General features: G+C 41.1%; 1 protein-coding gene across 2 annotated transcripts in view; it reads right to left on the minus strand.

Annotated features, from left to right (window-relative positions):
* mthfd1b (methylenetetrahydrofolate dehydrogenase (NADP+ dependent) 1b) overlaps positions 1-19,306 on the minus strand; it is a 51,313-nt gene that overhangs the window by 20,902 nt on the left and 11,105 nt on the right. For both annotated transcript variants that reach the window (XM_061968625.2, XM_061968626.2), the window contains exons 6-17: positions 17,269-17,369; positions 17,048-17,184; positions 16,706-16,817; positions 16,479-16,606; positions 11,699-11,796; positions 11,445-11,618; positions 7,465-7,601; positions 7,334-7,380; positions 5,378-5,485; positions 1,586-1,660; positions 1,411-1,513; positions 1,260-1,336 (exon numbers count right to left, since the gene is read on the minus strand). In XM_061968625.2, coding sequence (XP_061824609.2) covers positions 1,260-1,336; positions 1,411-1,513; positions 1,586-1,660; positions 5,378-5,485; positions 7,334-7,380; positions 7,465-7,601; positions 11,445-11,618; positions 11,699-11,796; positions 16,479-16,606; positions 16,706-16,817; positions 17,048-17,184; positions 17,269-17,369 — 1,297 coding nt within the window. The remainder of the gene's footprint in view (positions 1-1,259; positions 1,337-1,410; positions 1,514-1,585; positions 1,661-5,377; positions 5,486-7,333; positions 7,381-7,464; positions 7,602-11,444; positions 11,619-11,698; positions 11,797-16,478; positions 16,607-16,705; positions 16,818-17,047; positions 17,185-17,268; positions 17,370-19,306) is intronic.

Genomic DNA, 19,306 nt, shown 5'->3' on the forward strand with positions numbered 1-19,306 from the left:
GTCATTGTAATTGGGCCAAAACACTTATATTAGAAAATAATCTCATGGAAATGACAGCTGTCATTTGATTATAACAATAAAACATTTAATTTGTTATTTAGTCAGGTTTGGGACAGATGTGCTCACATGTGCTCCACTTAATGCTCAAGGAGTTTTTGCGTTTGCTCACGCATATGGAAATTTAGAGGGAACATTGTTTGAGGGTATCCATAATACACCGATAGGGAGAAGTTTTTATTTACACAATGAGTCGGGTGTGTCTTGACCTCCGCGGCGGAGGCTCCGCCGAACCCCTGAAGCCGACTCACCGAACCCCTAGGGTTCGATTGAACACAGATTAAGAACCACTGCTCTAGACTCTTATTAATGTATGTGTTTATTTTCAGTTAATAGCTGCCTACTTTCTGCTGCAACGTTATTCCATTCTAGACTTTTAAAAATGTAATAAGTTGTTTGAAGCTACTTTAGCAGTTAACTTAGCTATTAGCATGCCTGCTCCTGGCTTGCTCTCGGTGTGTAACACGTTTAGCCTTGTCCTCCAGTGATAATGTTACTTGATAATGATACTAAAGATACTAAAAAACGTCCCTTTGGAAACACGTAATTAGCTGCTAGCCATGTTCCAGCCAGGGGATTAAAAATAAATACAGTACAGTGTGTTTGTTTTTTCTGTAAGTTAACGGAGTACTTTGATTGATCTTGTTAAAATTATACAGACATGACTCCATGATTCGCATTGTGGGAGCAAAGGCTCTTTTGTGTCTTATCTATTGCACACCATTCTATTGCGGCAACAAAAAAGTACAGTACATACTGTATGTCTTGCTACATTTTAACCAGATTTGCACCAACATTTAATTATTTGAAGCATTTGTAGCAGACCTCCATAATGGTTAATTTGAAAAAGCTTTTTTTCATTACAAAAAGTTAAGACTATGCCTTATAATTTGAAGGACATTTGATGCTTAGTCTTAGCCAAATTGAACAAATGTTCACCCAATGTATTGCTACAACTGTGTGTACTATTCAAGCAAAGAATGCATGATAGATACATGTAAGACAACAGGACTTTTGGTTGAATCAAAATGTTTAAAACCATACCTCTCACCCTCAAGCATTACAAATATAAGAATAATATATTATTAATAGTATACCATAGCAGAAGCTAACAACACAAATGTATTGTAATAGTGTAAAGTACCCAGTTTTTACCACTTGGTGCACAAAAATGCTGAATAAGAGGATTATTTTATTTTTACCTCTCTTGTGTAGCCCTTTTCAGTAGGCGACTGTCCAATTGTGATCTTCCGGAGGAATCGATCGTTAGTATCCAGAACTAAATGTACACAAAAACCACATGATATTTCAATAAAAGACAAAATACACTGTATTTAAAATGTAAGTTCTCACCTCTCTGCCACGTCACTGAGCTCGGCTCAATATCTAAACGGGCAAAGCGGGTGATCTCCTCCTCGGTCAGGGTGGTGGGATCGGTTTTGTCAATTCCCAGTTTCTGAATAAAAGCACAAAAAGTGAGTGTGACAGCATTGTGCTGACAAGACACAGAAGTGAAAAGATCACTTACTTTTAGTCTGTTGATCTGAACAGGGGAGAACTTCCTCTGTCCTCCACTAAGTGGGACCAAGCGATTGTATAGAGCCTTAAACATACATAGGAACAAAGACAACAGTGATTACTCGTGTAAGTGCATGTACAGTAACTGGGCACCATTGGTGCCAATGTAAAGGGTAGTAAGCAGCCTGAAAAAGGAGGTAGGTATCGGTGCTTCAATTTGTTGCTTAGCACACTGAAATGAGGCAAAAATTAGGTAAGTAATGTAGCATCCGGACAGTCACACAGAGAATGACATTATTTTTTAACTTTATTGCCGATTGCAACACACCAAAGTCTGTGGGAGACAGACTTTGAGGGGTTTGAGGAGCAGTGTGTGTGGGTGTGTTGTTGGGTTGAGGCGGTGTAGGTCACACGGGTATACTGTAGGTGGCTGTGTGCACACGGTGTGTGAGTGAGGGTAGAGGAGGAAAGAGGTTTTGGGTGCCATACTCTTTGTTTACTGCTTTCTTTTGCTGCTACATTTATCTTGTTTGTAACATTTCTCATTAGATTCTTGCCATCTTATTTTGTACACATTAAATACGCTTAAAATGAATTTATGTGAAGCGCGTTATTCAGGACAAAGACCCATTCCTATCCCACCAGCGATCAAAAAGGGAAACAACAACACTTCCTCATTATCCACCAACTACAGAAATTATAAGCATTTATGAACACTGGAACTCTGGATGTCAACATTAAAACACAACCACCCCGTTAGACTAACTTAATTTTGCTCATCCAATACACGACTTTTGCATGTAGAATTATGGTAGAGGTTTCGCCGAAGAGCTTTGTGCGAGTCCACCATTTTCATCAAGTTGTCGTCCAAAGTTGTAGTCAATAAGTTCCTTATTTTTCTCTATCCTCTTGTTGTAGGCCGGGTGGCTCAAACATGCACGTAAAAATCTTCTGCTGTTGCTATTTCTAATAAAAATGTGCGTATATCCATCCATCCATCTTCTTCCGCTTATCCGAGGTCGGGTCGCGGGGGCAGCAGCCTAAGCAGGGAAGCCCAGACTTTCCTCTCCCCAGCCACTTTGTCCAGCTCCTCCCGGGGGATCCCGAGGCGTTCCCAGGCCAGCCGGGAGACATAGTCTTCCCAACGTGTCCTGGGTCTTCCCTGTGGCCTCCTACCGATTGGACGTGCCCTAAACACCTCCCTAGGGAGGCGTTCGGGTGGCATCCTGACCAGATGCCCGAACCACCTCATCTGGCTCCTCTCGATGTGGAGGAGCAGCGGCTTTACTTTGAGCTCCCCCCGGATGGCAGAGCTTCTCACCCTATCTCTAAGGGAGAGCCCCGCCACCCGGCGGAGGAAACTCATTTCGGCCGCTTGTACCCGTGATCTTGTCCTTTCGGTCATAACCAAAAGCTCATGACCATAGGTGAGGATGGGAACGTAGATCGACCGGTAAATTGAGAGCTTTGCCTTCCGGCTCAGCTCCTTCTTCACCACAACGGATCGATACAGCGTCCGCATTACTGAAGACGCCGCACCGATCCGCCTGTCGATTTCACGATCCACTCTTCCCCCACTCGTGAACAAGACTCCTAGGTACTTGAACTCCTCCACTTGGGGCAGGGTCTCCTCCCCAACCCGGAGATGGCACTCCACCCTTTTCCGGGCGAGAACCATGGACTCGGACTTGGAGGTGCTGATTATCATCCCAGTCGCTTCACACTTGGCTGCGAACCGATCCAGCGAGAGCTGAAGATCCTGGCCAGATGAAGCCATCAGGACCACATCATCCGCAAAAAGCAGAGACCTAATCCTGCAGCCACCAAACCGGATCCCCTCAACACCTTGACTGCGCCTAGAAATTCTGCCCATAAAAGTTATGAACAGAATCGGTGACAAAGGGCAGCCTTGGCGGAGTCCAACCCTCACTGGAAACGTGTCCGACCTACTGCCGGCAATGCGGACCAAGCTCTGACACTGATCGTACAGGGAGCGGACAGCCACAATCAGACAGTCCGATACCCCATACTCTCTGAGCACTCTCCACAGGACCTCACGAGGGACACGGTCGAATGCCTTCTCCAAGTCCACAAAGCACATGTAGACTGGTTGGGCAAACTCCCATGCACCCTCAAGGACCCTGCCGAGAGTATAGAGCTGGTCCACAGTTCCACGACCAGGACGAAAACCACACTGTTCCTCTTGAATCCGAGGTTCGACTATCCGGCGTAGCCTCCTCTCCAGTACACCTGAATAAACCTTACCGGGAAGGCTGAGGAGTGTGATCCCACGATAGTTGGAACACACCCTCTGGTTCCCCTTCTTAAAGAGAGGAACCACCACCCCGGTCTGCCAATCCAGAGGTACCGCCCCCGATGTCCACGCGATACTGCAGAGTCTTGTCAACCAAGACAGCCCCACAGCATTCAGAGCCTTAAGGAACTCCGGGCGGATCTCATCCACCCCCGGGGCCTTGCCACCGAGGAGCTTTTTAACTACCTCAACAACCTCAGTCCTAGAAATAGGAGAGCCCACCACAGATTCCCCAGGCACTGCTTCCACATAGGAAGACGTGTTGGTGGGATTGAGGAGGTCTTCGAAGTATTCCCTCCACCGATCCACAACATCCGCAGTCGAGGTCAGCAGAACACCATCCGCACCATACACGGTGTTGACAGTGCACTGCTTTCCCTTCCTGAGGCGGCGGATGGTGGTCCAGAATCGCTTCGAAGCCGTCCGGAAGTCGTTTTCCATGGCTTCCCTGAACTACTCCCATGTCCGAGTTTTTGCCTTTGCGACCGCTGAAGCCGCACACCGTTTGGCCTGTCGGTACCTGTCCGCTGCCTCCGGAGTCCTATGAGCCAAAAGAACCCGATAGGAATCCTTCTTCAGCTTGACGGCATCCCTCACCGCCGGTGTCCACCAACGGGTTCTAGGATTACCGCCACGACAGGCACCAACTACCTTGCGGCCACAGCTCCAATCAGCCGCCTCGACAATAGAGGCGCGGAACATGGTCCACTCGGACTCAATGTCCAGCACCTCCCTCGTGACATGTTCAAAGTTCTTCCGGAGGTGGGAATTGAAACTCTCTCTGACAGGAGACTGTGCCAGACGTTCCCAGCAGACCCTCACAATGCGTTTGGGCCTGCCAGGTCTGTCCGGCATCCTCCCCCACCATCGCAGTCAACTCACCACCAGGTGGTGATCGGTAGAAAGCTCCGCCCCTCTCTTCACCCGAGTGTCCAAAACATGAGACCGCAAATCCGATGACACAACTATAAAGTCGATCATGGAACTGCGGCCTAGGGTGTCCTGGTGCCAAGTGCACATATGGACACCCTTATGTTTGAACATGGTGTTTGTTATGGACAATCTGTGACGAGCACAAAAGTCCATGTGCGTATAGTTAGAACTTATATCTGTGACTCAATATGGAAACGCTAAAAACTACAACATGGCTGACTGGCTGGAGAAGCAGTCAAAGGGGCATTGCCCTGGAGGAGGACTTTGCCACGTGAATAAGACTGCTCACAAAACGGTGCATTTTGAAGAGACAGTCAGAAAGTGCTTAAAGATGTTCTGCAAAACAAAATCTATTCTAAATTTGGATCAAAGAACCACCATTACATGATATGTAGACCACAAGGAAGTACTGTAAATGTAAAAGAAAAATCATAATATGACCCCTTTAGGCACCGGCACTGTTTCAAAAGTACTCATGTAACACCAGTGTTAGATAATATGTAAACAATTATGTGCTGATTATGTTTTGTCAATCTCAGGCAAAAAAAAAATCACCTTGTCAGTTTGTGTTGACTCATGGAACATGCGGGCATCGATAGCAGCAGCCACCAAGTTGTTGGCCGCTGTGATGGCGTGGATGTCTCCCGTGAGATGGAGGTTGAACTTAAACGAAAATATATAAGATAAATATATCTACAGCAGAGGTGGGACCAAGTCATTGTTTTGCAAGTCACAAGTAAGTCTCAAGTCTTTGCCCTCAAGTCCGAGTCAAGTCCCGAGTCAAGACAGGCAAGCCCCGAGTCAAGTCCAAAGTCAAGACTGGAAAGTCTCAAGTCAAGTCCTAAGTCCTGCATTTTGAGTTTCGAGTCCTTTCAAGTCCTTTTAACCACAGACTAATATATTAACACAGATTGTGTATGCTTTTCAAACGCTGTATTTATTTATTAAAACAAGTGCATTTTAAATTGCAGGAAAGAAAATTGTGCTGACATTGCACTTTATAATAGCACTATTAACCAGTCATTTTAAACATTAACTCATTCCTTTACAGAACAAACACATTGAAAAATAAAGTGCAAATGTACTTATTTGTACAATAGTGTTAACATTGAAAAAACATGACATATACGTGAACATAACAAAAAAGTTGTACTTTTTATATGTCAGGGCCCTATGCTGCATTGCATTTGCAAAAGACCAAATTAGCCAAGGGTCTGTCAGTCATTTGTGCACGATGGGGGCATAGTATGATGCCACCATGGCTGAAAACTCGCTCCACTGGAGGCAGGCACTGCCAAGACTCTCATGGCCACTCGGAACAGTGAAGGAAGAGTCTTCATGTTCAATGCCCAGAACAAAAGGGGGGAGAGAGTTGTTTTGGGTTGGTGCACTACTTGTAAGTGTATCTTGTGTTTTTTATGTTGATTTAATAAAAAAAATTAAAAAAATAAAAACAAATTCTTGTGCGGCCCGATACCAATCGATCCACGGACCAGTACCGGGCCGCGGCCCGGTGGTTGGGGACCACTGAGGTAAACAACCAACAGTATGTCAGAAAGCTAGCTAATATAGTATACATTTTAACTGACCTTTATTTTACTATTTTTGTCTTTTTTTAGGTGGCTAAAATACGCGGTGCTGCTGACCGCCGTCTAACGTTTCGTGTGATATATTGACTAACGTAACCCTGCTTAAAAAAAATCACTGAACAAAAAGTACGAATAAGGTAGTGAACTGCAACAGATTCCCGTGTTTGCAATAACGTTATAACGTTAGCAGTGAGTTTACAGCCTCACTGATTTAACTACACAGCAAATAAAAGTCACGTTACTTAGCCAATAAACGTTATCTTACATTCAAAACTTACCGTTCTTTGTGCAACTTCAAATGTCGGACGAAGTTGGAAGTTGTTGCCTCTCCATTAGTAATTTTCGAACCGCATGTGTTGCATACTGCAAACCGTTTTGTGTTGACCACCTTGTAATTTTTATACCCAAACAAAATTATTTTAGGTATCATTTTTTGTTCACTGGCGTGTGGTTTGGACATGTCTTCTTCGTTGGTTGTCCTGCAATTTGATTGGATGAATGCTGTGTGATGAAAACAAAGTAGATCTAATTTGATTGGCTGTTGTACTGAGACCACACCAGCTGACACACGCAACGCTGATAGACAAGTACCGGTACACAATGAAAAATACGGAGCGCTCCCGAATAACTTTTTCATCTTTGGGTTTTGGGGAAAGTAGCAAGTCATGTCAAGTCATGTCAATTCAAAAGGCTCAAGTCCAAGTGAAGTCACAAGTCATTGATGTTAAAGTCTAAGTCGAGTTGCAAGTCTTTTTACATTTTGTCAAGTCGAGTCTAAAGTCATCAAATTCATGACTCGAGTCTGACTCGAGTCCAAGTCATGTGACTCGAGTCCACACCTCTGATCTACAGTATATATATATTAATACAGTTTATGTTTGGACTAGCAGCAAGCTTCTATCTTGAAGAAGCCAGTAGGTACCTCTTCCATCGGTATGACTTGAGAATATCCACCTCCTGCAGCACCACCTGTGAACGTAAAGCAAACCTTTTGGTACTTGTAGCACTTAAGGTTCACATTTCAGTAGCTTCAAATTATTGCTAAAAGATCACCTTTAATGCCAAACGTGGGTCCCTGTGAAGGCTGGCGGACGTTAGCGAAAACATTGAGCTTCATGTGGGCCCCCATTGCTTGGACCAGGCCGATGGTTGTGGTGCTCTTTCCCTCCCCCAGTGGAGTTGGTGTAATACTGCTCACAGAATATTATATCAGCTACAACATAAGGTGCAGTTTCACTTAAAACGATTCAACCACCATTGTAAATTATATTTTTCTCCAAAGTTTATATAAACTTGTATTTTAATAGTGCAGCAACCATAATGTTATAAATGATTGCCATATATTGAATGCTTTGTCATTCTAAATTAAAATGGGTTTAAATAATTTACAGTGCAAATGTTTACCGGCGTCATCGATTGCAAACCCATACATGATCGGAATTGATTGCCTGTGGTCAGTAATGATTGTCGGTCACAAAGTAATTGATATTGACATCAACCAATACGTTTATTACTGTGGTTGTGATTGGTGGTACACCTGGTGGTGTCTTAAACCATATACAATTGTCGCTTTTCTTCTTTTTGTACGTGTATTTTTCAACCATTCTAAGTTAGTCTGTGTCAAAGAAACAAGAAAAGTAAGAATTTAATTGCTCAGTTTAACCAGTGTGTTATGACTGGGCATCAAAATAAAATATTAAAATCTTAAAGAGGACCTATGATGAATTTTGTCTTTGCTCTTAAAATGTTGGATACTCGTTTAAACAATGCCAATCATACAAAAGGTTAATGCATTTTAACGTGAGCTTGCACAGTTTGGGGTGCCTCTGCATCTACTGTACATCATGACGTCAATGCAAGTTGGAAGCACTAAATTAGACATGAAGTTTCCAGTAGCTCTCAGAGAGTAAGGAGCTCCACCCCTTCGGCTTCAGGCTTTGAGGAAACACATGGCGTAGTGGGTAGAGCGGCCGTGCGAGAAACCTGAGGGTTGTAGGTTCGCTCCCCGCCTCTTGACATCCTAATCGCTGCCGTTGTGTTCTTGGGCAGGACACTTCACCCTTGCCCCCAGTGCCGCTCACACTGGTGAACGAATGATAGGTGGTGGTCGGAGGGGCCGTAAGCGCTTCCGTCAGTCTACCCCAGGGCAGCTGTGGCTATGAAAGTAGCTTACCACCACCAGGTGTGGATGAATGATGGGTTCTCACTTCTCTGTGAAGCACTTTGAGTGTCTAGAAAAGCGCTATATAAATCTAATCCATTATTATTATTATTACAAAAAAGGTAGGATAAAGTCTTACTTTCATCTTATGTTGGCATGTGCATAATAACACTGACATGCAGTGACATCAATTCTGGTAAAGCAGAATTCTGGTTAATCAAAATCGGCGTGTACAGGTGTACCTAATTTTGTGACTATATATGTATGTATATATATATATATATATATATATATATATATACACATACACATACATATATATATATATATATATATATATATATATATATATATATATATACACATACACACTAGGGCTGCAACAACTAATCAATTAAATCGATTATAAAAATAGTTGGCGATTAATTTAGTCATCGATTCGTTGGATCTTTGCTATGCGCATGCGCTGAGGCTACGTTTTTGTTTTTTGTTTGTTTACCTTTATTTATAAACTGCAACATTTACAAACAGCTTAGAAACAATAATCAAAATAATAGGGGTGTAGCGGTACGTGTATTTGTATCGAACCGTTTTGGTTCGGTGCGGATGTGTACCGAACGAGTTTCCACACGGACATATTAAGTAGCGTACTGCACGTTGTGTAAACAATACTCAAAATGCCGGACATTTGAGGCACCCAAGAAACTCCGCCCTGACAGCTCCGCAAAAGAGGACACGTCCGGCGAAAAGAGGACGTATGGTCAGTCTATCCTAGCCCGTTAGCTGCTAGCATGCTAGCAAAAGAGGACATGTCCGGTGAAACTAGGTCCTGACCATACGTACTCTTTTCACCGGATACGTCCTCCCCCGCGGGGCCGCCCGCGCGGTGCCCCCCAAACGCCTCAAATGTCCGGCATTTTGAGTTAGGGTTGCGTGTATTTTCAATGTACGTTCAGGGTTAACAAGGTTACAAACAAAACAAATTGTGAGGTGTGAGCAGCAGCATTCGTAAGGGACGGGGAGAGACAGAGAGAGCGAGAGAGTTGTGATAAACGCGCATGCGTCGTCAGGCTCTGCTTTTTATCGATAGATTTATCAGATTTAATTTTTTATTATCTATAGCAGTGGTGTCAAAAGTGTGCATTTTTGTAACATTTTCCTTCTTTTATTTGGCAAGTTGAAAGAACATGGCGCCAGTATGCTATTTTTTTTCAATAAAATACTGGAAATGATAGAAATGTAGTTTGTCTCTTTTATCCGATTATTAATCGGAGTAATAATCGACAGATTAATCGATTATCAAACTAATTGTTAGTTGCAGCCCTAATACACACATATATATACATATACATATATACATACACATATATATATATATATATATACTAGGGATGTCCGATAATGGCTTTTTGCCGATATCCCGATATTGTCCAACTCTTTAATTACCAATACCGATATCAAGCGATACCGATATCAACCGATACTGATATATACAGTCGTGGAATTAACACATTATTATGCCTAATTTGGACAACCAGGTATGGTGAAGATAAGGTCATTTTTTTAAATATTAATAAAATAAAATAAGATAAATAAATTAAAAACATTTTCTTGAATAAAAAAGAAAGTAAAACAATATAAAAACAGTTACATAGAAACTAGTAATTAATGAAAATGAGTAAAATTAACAGTTAAAGGTTAGTACTATTAGTGGACCAGCAGCACGCACAACCATGTGTGCTTACGGACTGTATCCCTTGCAGACTGTATTGATATATATTGATATATAATGTAGGAACCAGAATATTAATAACAGAAAGAAACAACCCTTTTGTGTGAATGAGTGAAAATGGGGGAGGGAGGTTTTTTGGGTTGGTGCACTAATTGTAAGTGTATCTTGTGTTTTTTATGTTGATTTAATTAAAAAAAAACAAAAAAAAACGATACCGATAATTTCCGATATTACATTTTAAAGCATTTACCGATATTATCGGACATCTATAATATATACACACACATATATATATAGAATTTAAGAAGATGTAGATAGACTTAAAAAGCAGGTTATAAAAGTGAAAAATGTATACCAAAGCATATCCAATACGTATTATCTAGACCAGTGGTTCTTAACCTGGGTTCGATCGAAGCCTAGGGGTTCGGTGAGTCGGCCTCAGGGGTTCGGCGCAGGTCAAAACACACCTGACTCATCGTGTAAATAAAAACTTCTCCTTATCGGTGTATTACGGATACGGCAACAGCAGAAGTCACACTGATTTGCAAGTGTGTAATTTGTTGTGAGTTCATGCACTGTGTTGGTTTTGTTCTTTGAACAAGATGATGTTCATGCACGGTTCATTTTATGCACCAGTAAAAAAAACATGGTAACACTTTAGTATGGGGAACATATTCACCATTAATTAGTTGCTTATTAACATGCAAATTAGTAACATATTGGCTCTTAACTAGTCATTATTAACTACTTATTAATGCCTTATTTGGCATGGCCTTATTATAACCCTAACCCTCTAACCCTGACCCTAACCAAATAACTAAATTAAGTCTTTATTACTTAGAATATGTTCCCCTAGTGTCCAAATAACTCTATATTACGGTAAGTCTTTGTTACTTAGAATATGTTCCCCATACTAAAGTGTTACCAAAAACATGACTTTGTCTTGAATTTGAAAAAAAAACATTTTGTTTTTCACAAAAGAAGGGTTCGGTGAATGCGCATATGAAACTGGTGGGGTTCGTACCTCCAACAAGGTTAAGAACCACTGATCTAGACCACAAGGAAGTATTTGCCAACAGGCTTTAAAGGTAAATATGTAAAGTCAAAGAGCACCGTAGGGGATGTAAAAGTGATGCATACCCAGTGACCACGACATATTTGCCGTCTGGCTGTGCCTGCAGCCGCTTGATTATACTCAGTTGAACTTTGGCCTTGGTTTTGCCATAAAGCTCCAGCTCATCTGAAAGCAGGCCTACTTCCTTTGCCAGGCGGTCAATGGGCTTAGGTACACAGGAGCGAGAAATCAAAATGTCGCTGTTCCAAAGATGACACAAAAACACAATTAGTCCATCATCCTGCTTGTGAACAATTGAACAGTAGATGTGGTGAAATACCTTGGCACAGGCTTTTGGAGGTTGAGTTTGGTGTAGGAAATACTCCATTGACCAGGTTGATGGCTCTCCAAGAAACGCTTTGCACTCAGTACTGTATTCTACACACACACACACACAAACACAAAAAAAAAAAACAGGAGTCAGTCTAGTGCAGGGGTCACCAACCTTTTTGAAACCAAGAGCTACTTCTTGGGTACTGATTAATGCGAAGTGCTACCAGTTTGATACACACTTAAATAAATTGCCAGAAATAGCCAATTTGCTCAATTTACCTTTAACTCTATGTTATTATTAATAATTAATGATATTTATCTTTGTGGAAACACTGATCATCTTAATGATTTCTCATAATAAATATATATAGAAACAGATAAATATCAATATGCAACACTTTATTTTTATATTTTCTCTAAGTGCACATTTTTCAAATTGAACATTTTCAAATGATCACTTTTAAGACAGTCTTGTGAAATATTAACTAGCTCGCCACTAACATTTTTTAACAAATCATGAATTACTTTGCACCATGTTTGTACAAATAATAACTCATGTAAAATACAAAAGTCAACTCTCAAATTTTTAAATAAATCATGTCACACTTTGAACTGGACACCAAATCCGTTATCTGTTTCTTTGTCAGTTAGTGAAAAACAACTCTTTAAAATATTTTCTTGGATTTTCACATTCTATTTGAGTTTTGTCTCTCTTAGAATTAAAAATGTCGAGCAAAGCGAGACCAGCTTGCTAGTAAATAAATAAAATTTAAAAAATAGAGGCAACTCACTGGTAAGTGCTGCTATTTGAGCTATTTTTAGAACAGGCCAGCGGGCTACTCATCTGGTCCTTACGGGCTACCGCGTTGGTGACCCCTGGTCTAGTGTCTTTGGCTGAGGGATTGAAACTTAAGATATTTTGTTTCTTGTACTTTATGCAAAAAGTTTATTTCTTCCATTTCAGACTGAATACATTTACCAAAATCACATTAAAAAGCCCCTCTAATGCTGACATGTCATAGTTCAGGACTTAAAAATGTTGTCTGGAGGTAAAATTCCCCCCAAAATAGACACTTGTAATGATATTAGGCTTGTTTCCTAACAAGTTTTAAGAACACTTTGGAAGGCCCACTTTTAGCCTGCTAACATATCCTACAGAAGATTGGAGACAATTTCATATTGCAAAGTTTGTGTTTTGGTATCATCTTCATCCCAAAACATGATATTTTAATGCAGAATATGAAGGAAATCTGCCTGTCAGATGCATGTTTGGAAGTTGTAGCACTACAAGTAAAGAAGGGGTCAGCCAGCATACATTTCTAAGTAATGGGAACGTGAGGAAAGTATGGACCTATTCACTCAAATTAACTCACGCAAAATGGAACGGATCAAGCGAGGGGATTGTAATTTGCAGCAAACATTTTATTTATTCTGACTTTAAAGAAAAAGGGTTTGGATCAAAATTAATTAATTTAATTAAAGATACTTGTCAAATGCCATTTCGAAAATCAGGAACATCATCGAGGGGCGAAAAACTGAATCAGAACCACCGGAAAAAAAGATGGATAAGCAGGGAAGTCCAGAAATGGGTAATGTTTTTTACAGTCTAATCTCAATTTAAGTCAACGTGCGACCTTTTTAGTTTACGAACCTTTACATCGCACTAAATATGTCTCCGTGTGCGACCCATGTCTCTGCATACAAACCCTTCATTTATTCATTCATTTTGCATGCCACTTAAAGCCATCGGAAGCAGCCATTTTGATGACAACACTTCCTGTACAGCCATTTTAAAGAGGCAGGGCCCCCTTCCTCACATCCTCTTTGCATTCTGTACACACAGGCGCAGTAATTTCGAAGAGCTTCAATGGCAAGCGGCACTTCTGACGTGTTTATTTCCACAATTGTCGTACCTTGTGCTGGTCAGAGCTGTGTCAGCCTGTCTTAGTGATCAAAAACGCTTTAATTGTGTCCAAACTATAACGGTCTGACAATATAGCTTCGGGTTGCTAGGCAACTGCTTTGACTTAGCGTCTTGGCCAGTAAGCTTTGGATCCCATCCCGTTCACTTCACTTCAAGAAGCAAGTCCACATTTGCAACAGCCATAAAAAAGAAAGTTTATTTTGTTGCCGACTCTACCAAAGGGGTTAAATATCTTCGCATGGACGGATAGAAAGTGCACGTGCAAAGCTGCTCGCTCCAACAAAGCTACCACGGAGCACGTTATCAAGCACTGACTTCATTGATTTTATCGGCAAAGGGGTCTTCGTTCCGCACCAAGTCTTTAGTTGTAGAGACTGAAAAAGATGCAGACTTTTATAACAGCGAAGGATAAGCCACTACCGGGACACAAGCCGATGAAGGATAGCCTCACACTGCAAGTTTGTGCCAATGCTAGCAGTGACTGTAAGGTAAAGCCACCGCTACAAAAGTCCCAGAGTGTTCAACAATGCCACAAACATTCGCAAACACAAGATAAAATTATTTTCCTTTTTATGTTTTTTTATTGTAGTAGCATGGTTGTTAACATTTTGGGGCGCACCAACAAGACTTTAGTGTGTGTGTGCGCATGTTGACATTTAGCTCACTGTATCATGTTGTGTTGTTTGGATAACAAAAGAGACTGTTAAGCCATTACCCCTTTGTTATGTTGGTTTAAGATATACATACAGTCGCGATCAAAAGTTTACATACACTTGTAAAGAACATAATGTCATGGCTGTCTTGAGTTTCCAATAATTTCTACAACTCTTATTTTTTTTGTGATAGAGTGATTGGAGCACATACGTGTTGGTCACAAAAAACATTCATGAAGTTTGGTTCTTTTATGAATTTATTATAGGACTACTGAAAATGTGACCAAACCTGCTGGGTCAAAAGTATACATACAGCAATGTTAATATTTGGTTACATGTCCCTTGGCAAGTTTCACTGCAATAAGGCGTTTTTGGTAGCCATCCACAAGCTTCTGGTTGAATTTTTGACCACTCCTCTTGACAAAATTGGTGCAGTTCAGCTCAATTTGTTGGTTTTCTGACATGGACGTGATTCTTCAGCATTGTCCACATGTTCTCAATGGGGTTTAAGTCAGGACTTTGGGAAAGCCATTCTAAAGCCTTAGTTCTAGCTTGATTTAGCCATTCCTTTACCACTTTTGACATGTGCTTGGGGTCATTGTCCTGTTGGAACACCTAACTGCGCCCAAGACCCAACCTCCGGGCTGATGATTTTAGGTTGTCCTGAAAAAATTGTAGGTAATTATCCTTTTTCCATTGTCCCATTTACTCTGTGTAAAGCACCAGTTCCATTAGCAGTAAAACAGGCCCAGAGCATGATACTACCAACACCATGCTTGACGGTAGGTTTGGTGTTCCTGGGATTGAAGGTCTCACCTTTTCTCCTCCAAACGTATTGCTGGGTATTGTGGTCAAACAACTAAATTTTTGTTTCATCTGACCACATAACTTTCCTCCACAAGGTCTTATCTTTTTCCTTGTGATCAGCAGCAAACTTTAGACGAGCCTTGAGGTGTCGCTTCTGGCATGGTAGCCTCTCAGTCCATGGCGATGCAAAACACGCTTGACTGTGGACACTGACACCTGTGTTCCAGCAGCTTTTTGGTGGTTCTCGGTTGACTCTTGATCATCCTGACCAATTTTCTCTCATCAGCAGGTGATAGCTTGCGTTTTCTTCCTGATCGTGGCAGTGACAAAACTGGGCCATGCACTTTATACTTACGAACAATTGTCTGCACAGTTGCTCTTGGGACCTTAAGCTGCTTTGAAATGGCTCCAAATGACTTTCCTGACTTGTTCAAGTCAATGATTTGTTTTTTTCAGATCTGTGCTGAGTTCCTTTGACTTTCCCATTGTCGCGTTTGTAACCGAGTCTAATGACTGCATCACATGAGCCCTATTTAAATGGGCTCAAAGAAGTCAACAGGTGTCGTCAATCATAATCACTCCCATGAAGTTAAGAGGCCATGCCATGAAGTTAATTTGATTTGATTGTAACTTTTCTACATCCCCAAAATTGATCATGTATGTTGCTGTATGTATACTTTTAACACAGCAGATTTGGTCACATTTTCAGTTGACCCATAATAAATTCATAAAAGAACCAAACTTCATGAATGTTTTTTGTGACAAACAAGTATGTGCTCCAATCACTCTATCACAAAAAAAATAAGAGTTGTAGAAATTACTTATTACTATATTACTTATTGGACACTCAATACATTATGTTAATATAGTGTCTTCAAAGTGCAGTTTTTTACTGAAATAGGATGTTTTGTTGTGCCTGAAACCAATTATTCATGTTTACATTGATTCTTATGGGGAATTCTGCTTCACTATACAAACTTATCGGTTTACAAACTCCATTCAAGAACAAATTAAGTTTGTAAATCGAGGTGCCACTGTAGTTCTTTTTTGCTTATGTTAACCATATCAGTTTAAAAAGTAATCATGGACCACGGCGACAAAAACATGCAATTAAGTGATCAACATAATAGTTTTGTATGCCTTTATCCACACTGTCTATGCGGAGAAATGGACTTAAGTCCTGTAGAAGACGTCACACCAAGAAGGGACGGCATATTGAATCTGGTGATGGAAAAGGAGACATTCCAAGTACAGTTAGTTATCTACCAATTACTCAGAAACTAAAAGATATTATGGGAAATGACTGCCAGATTTATTTTCAGGAGCAAAAAATACATTAAGAGAAGTATTTAGTCAAATGTTGGTCATCTGGACGCTGTGGGTCCTTTAAGAAGCAACCTTACCCCCATCAGCATGGCAACTGTCATGGGCCCCACCCCGCCAGGCACCGGTGTGATGAAGCTTGCATGCTCCTTAGCCGAGTTGTAATGAACGTCTCCCACAACTCGCTTGCCGCTGGGTTTGGTCTCATCTGCCACACATAAATAGAAACGTTAACATGAATACAACATGTTTATTCCCAGTAAAAAAAAATATAACTTAACCAAAGAGTCTTATATAAGGAGGGAACCTGAAATAAGGTTAATGCCACAGTCTATGACCACTGCTCCTTTCTTGATCCATTCCCCTTTCACCATCTCTGCTTTTCCGATGCCCACAACAAGGATATCTGCTTTGCCAACCTGGATAGAAACATAAAAAAATATCTTCATGTTCAGTACTGATAATAATATACAGTGATGCATGCATAACCCCGAAAGTAGTTACTGTTACATACTTTAGCCACAGCCAAGACAGATTAAAAACAAACAACAGTATCATAGACACACAACCAAAAAGAGAAATGTTGCACTCTTAACATTGTCAGAAAGGCATCTATTTAATTTTTGAGACGACACATAAGAGTTGTTACCTCCTCAGCCAGTTCCATTGTTTTGGAGTGACAAGTGGTGACAGTGGCATGGTTCCACAGCAGTAGGTCATGCATTGGAGCGCCCACAATTTTGCTGCGACCAATCACGACCGCCCGCTTCCCCACCACAGAGACACCTCCAAGTAAGCAGAACATAGACACAAGGTTTTTTATTTGTTTCTTGTTAAGAGCCGGTATTCTGTTAACGCTTCTCTGTTTACCAGTCTGTCTGATCAATTCCATGCAGCCATTTGGAGTGCAGGGAATGAAGCAGTCACTCAGGTCTCCACGCGAAAGCTTTCCTGCGTTTATACTTGTAAGCCTTTGAACAAACAACACGCACAATCAAATATCAGGATAGTTTAAAGCAGGGATGTACAACGTGCGGCCAGGGGGCCATTTGTGGCCCCCGGCTTGTTTATTTGTTATTGGCTCGCAACTAGGGTTGGGCGATATGGCCTTTTATTAATATCTCGATAATTTTTAGGCCATGTCACGATACACGATATATATCTCGATATTTTGCCTTAGCCTTGAATTAACACTTGATGCATAAAATCACACCAGTATGATGATTCTGTGTCTACATTAAAACATTCTTGTTCATGCTGCATTAATACATGCTAATTTTAAACTTTCATGCAGAGAGGGAATTCACAAGTAAGTAAATTTACCAAAACTGTATTTATTAAACAGTTATTAAGCAGTGGCACAAACATTCATGTAATTTCCAAAACAGAAGGTGTAAGATTGTCAGACATTTAAAAACAAGCTATTAGTGCACTTTTGTGCATGTCACTAAGATGACACTAAAATAAACACTAAATTAAAGTGCACTTTTTGTACAGAACGCCACTACAATGTTTTAAAACAAATAAAGTGCACTTTTGTGCATGATGTCACAAGATATTTCAATAACTGTCAAATAAAAAATTAGCTGCATAATAGGAAATCAAATAGTGTATGTCCTTCGCTGTGTGGTAGGTTACTGCGGACGTTATCTCCTTCTGTTGTTGACTAATTTTTTCATACGGTGTTGATGTGGAAATGGAAGACGCCAGGCTCAATTGGGTCAGTGCATTTTGTTGGTGTGGCACCGGCCTGAGATGTTGACATGCGGAGTTTCAAGCACCCTTCATTCTCTAGCGGGTGACTTTTCAAATAATGCTACAAATTAGTAGTGCCGCTACGTTTTGTAGCAACGCTTTTGCCGCATACTTGACATATTACGGTTGTCTGTTCAACATCTTCCCGCTTGAAGCCAAACCACCACCAGACGATGGACCCCGTGCTGTTTTTCTTAGGAATTAATTATTCTTCCTTCATTTGTTACCGGATTGGCACCTTCTCTCTCGTATTACCACTCGCACCGCTAAGCGAGGGCGTATGACGTTGCACGCGCGACAGTATGTGACGTATGTAACAAGGTGGGTTTGTTTTATCCCTCTGTGAGAAGGAGAGACAAGAAAGAGTGATAAACGCTTGCAGTCTAATGCCCGCAGCTAGAAGGGAGCGGCGGGCGTATGGGTAGAGCGGCTGTGTGAGAAACCTGAGGATTGCAGGTTCGCTCCCCGCCTCTTGACATTGAAATCGCTAACGTTGTATTCTTGGGCAGGACACTTCACCCTTGCCCCCAGTGCCGCTCACACTGGTGAATGAATGATGAATGATAGGTGGTGGTCGGAGGAGCCGTAAGCGCAAACTGGCAGGTGTGATCAAGGGGATGGGTCAAATGCAGAGGACAAATTTCACCACACCTAGTGTGTGTGACAATCATTTGCACTTTAACTTAACTTTACTTTGTGAACATTTCCTTAGAATTACAAACTAAAGAAGTGGAGGAGATGACAGACAATGGATGAGTTTGTATGTCAGACCATGGTTTGAATACTTAACTATTTTACTCTAATTAAAGAGCTCATGCTTTCATGTTTTTTTAATTGTCTTTTTGGATATTAGTGACTCTAAAGTAGGGGTGCCAAGCAGGCTTTACCCGGCCCGCGAGATGAGCAAGAAAATGACACGATGTATTTGATACCTAGAATAAATGTTATTATTTATATCTATTGTGTATTTTGTTCAATCCTAGATAGGCTGTGACTCAAAGTTTAATTGATTTATAGACACACTGAGACAAAGTCTAAGTTGATTGTGTTCTTCATTGAGTGTTTGAAACTGCAGCAATTTTCAGAATTTTCAACTAACTCGAAATGTTTTGTCAAGAGGACTATTTGTGATTTGTACAGTTTCAGAAAGTGC

Source organism: Nerophis lumbriciformis, linkage group LG08, assembly GCF_033978685.3.
Source record: "Nerophis lumbriciformis linkage group LG08, RoL_Nlum_v2.1, whole genome shotgun sequence".
Classification (NCBI taxonomy): Eukaryota; Metazoa; Chordata; class Actinopteri; order Syngnathiformes; family Syngnathidae; genus Nerophis; species Nerophis lumbriciformis.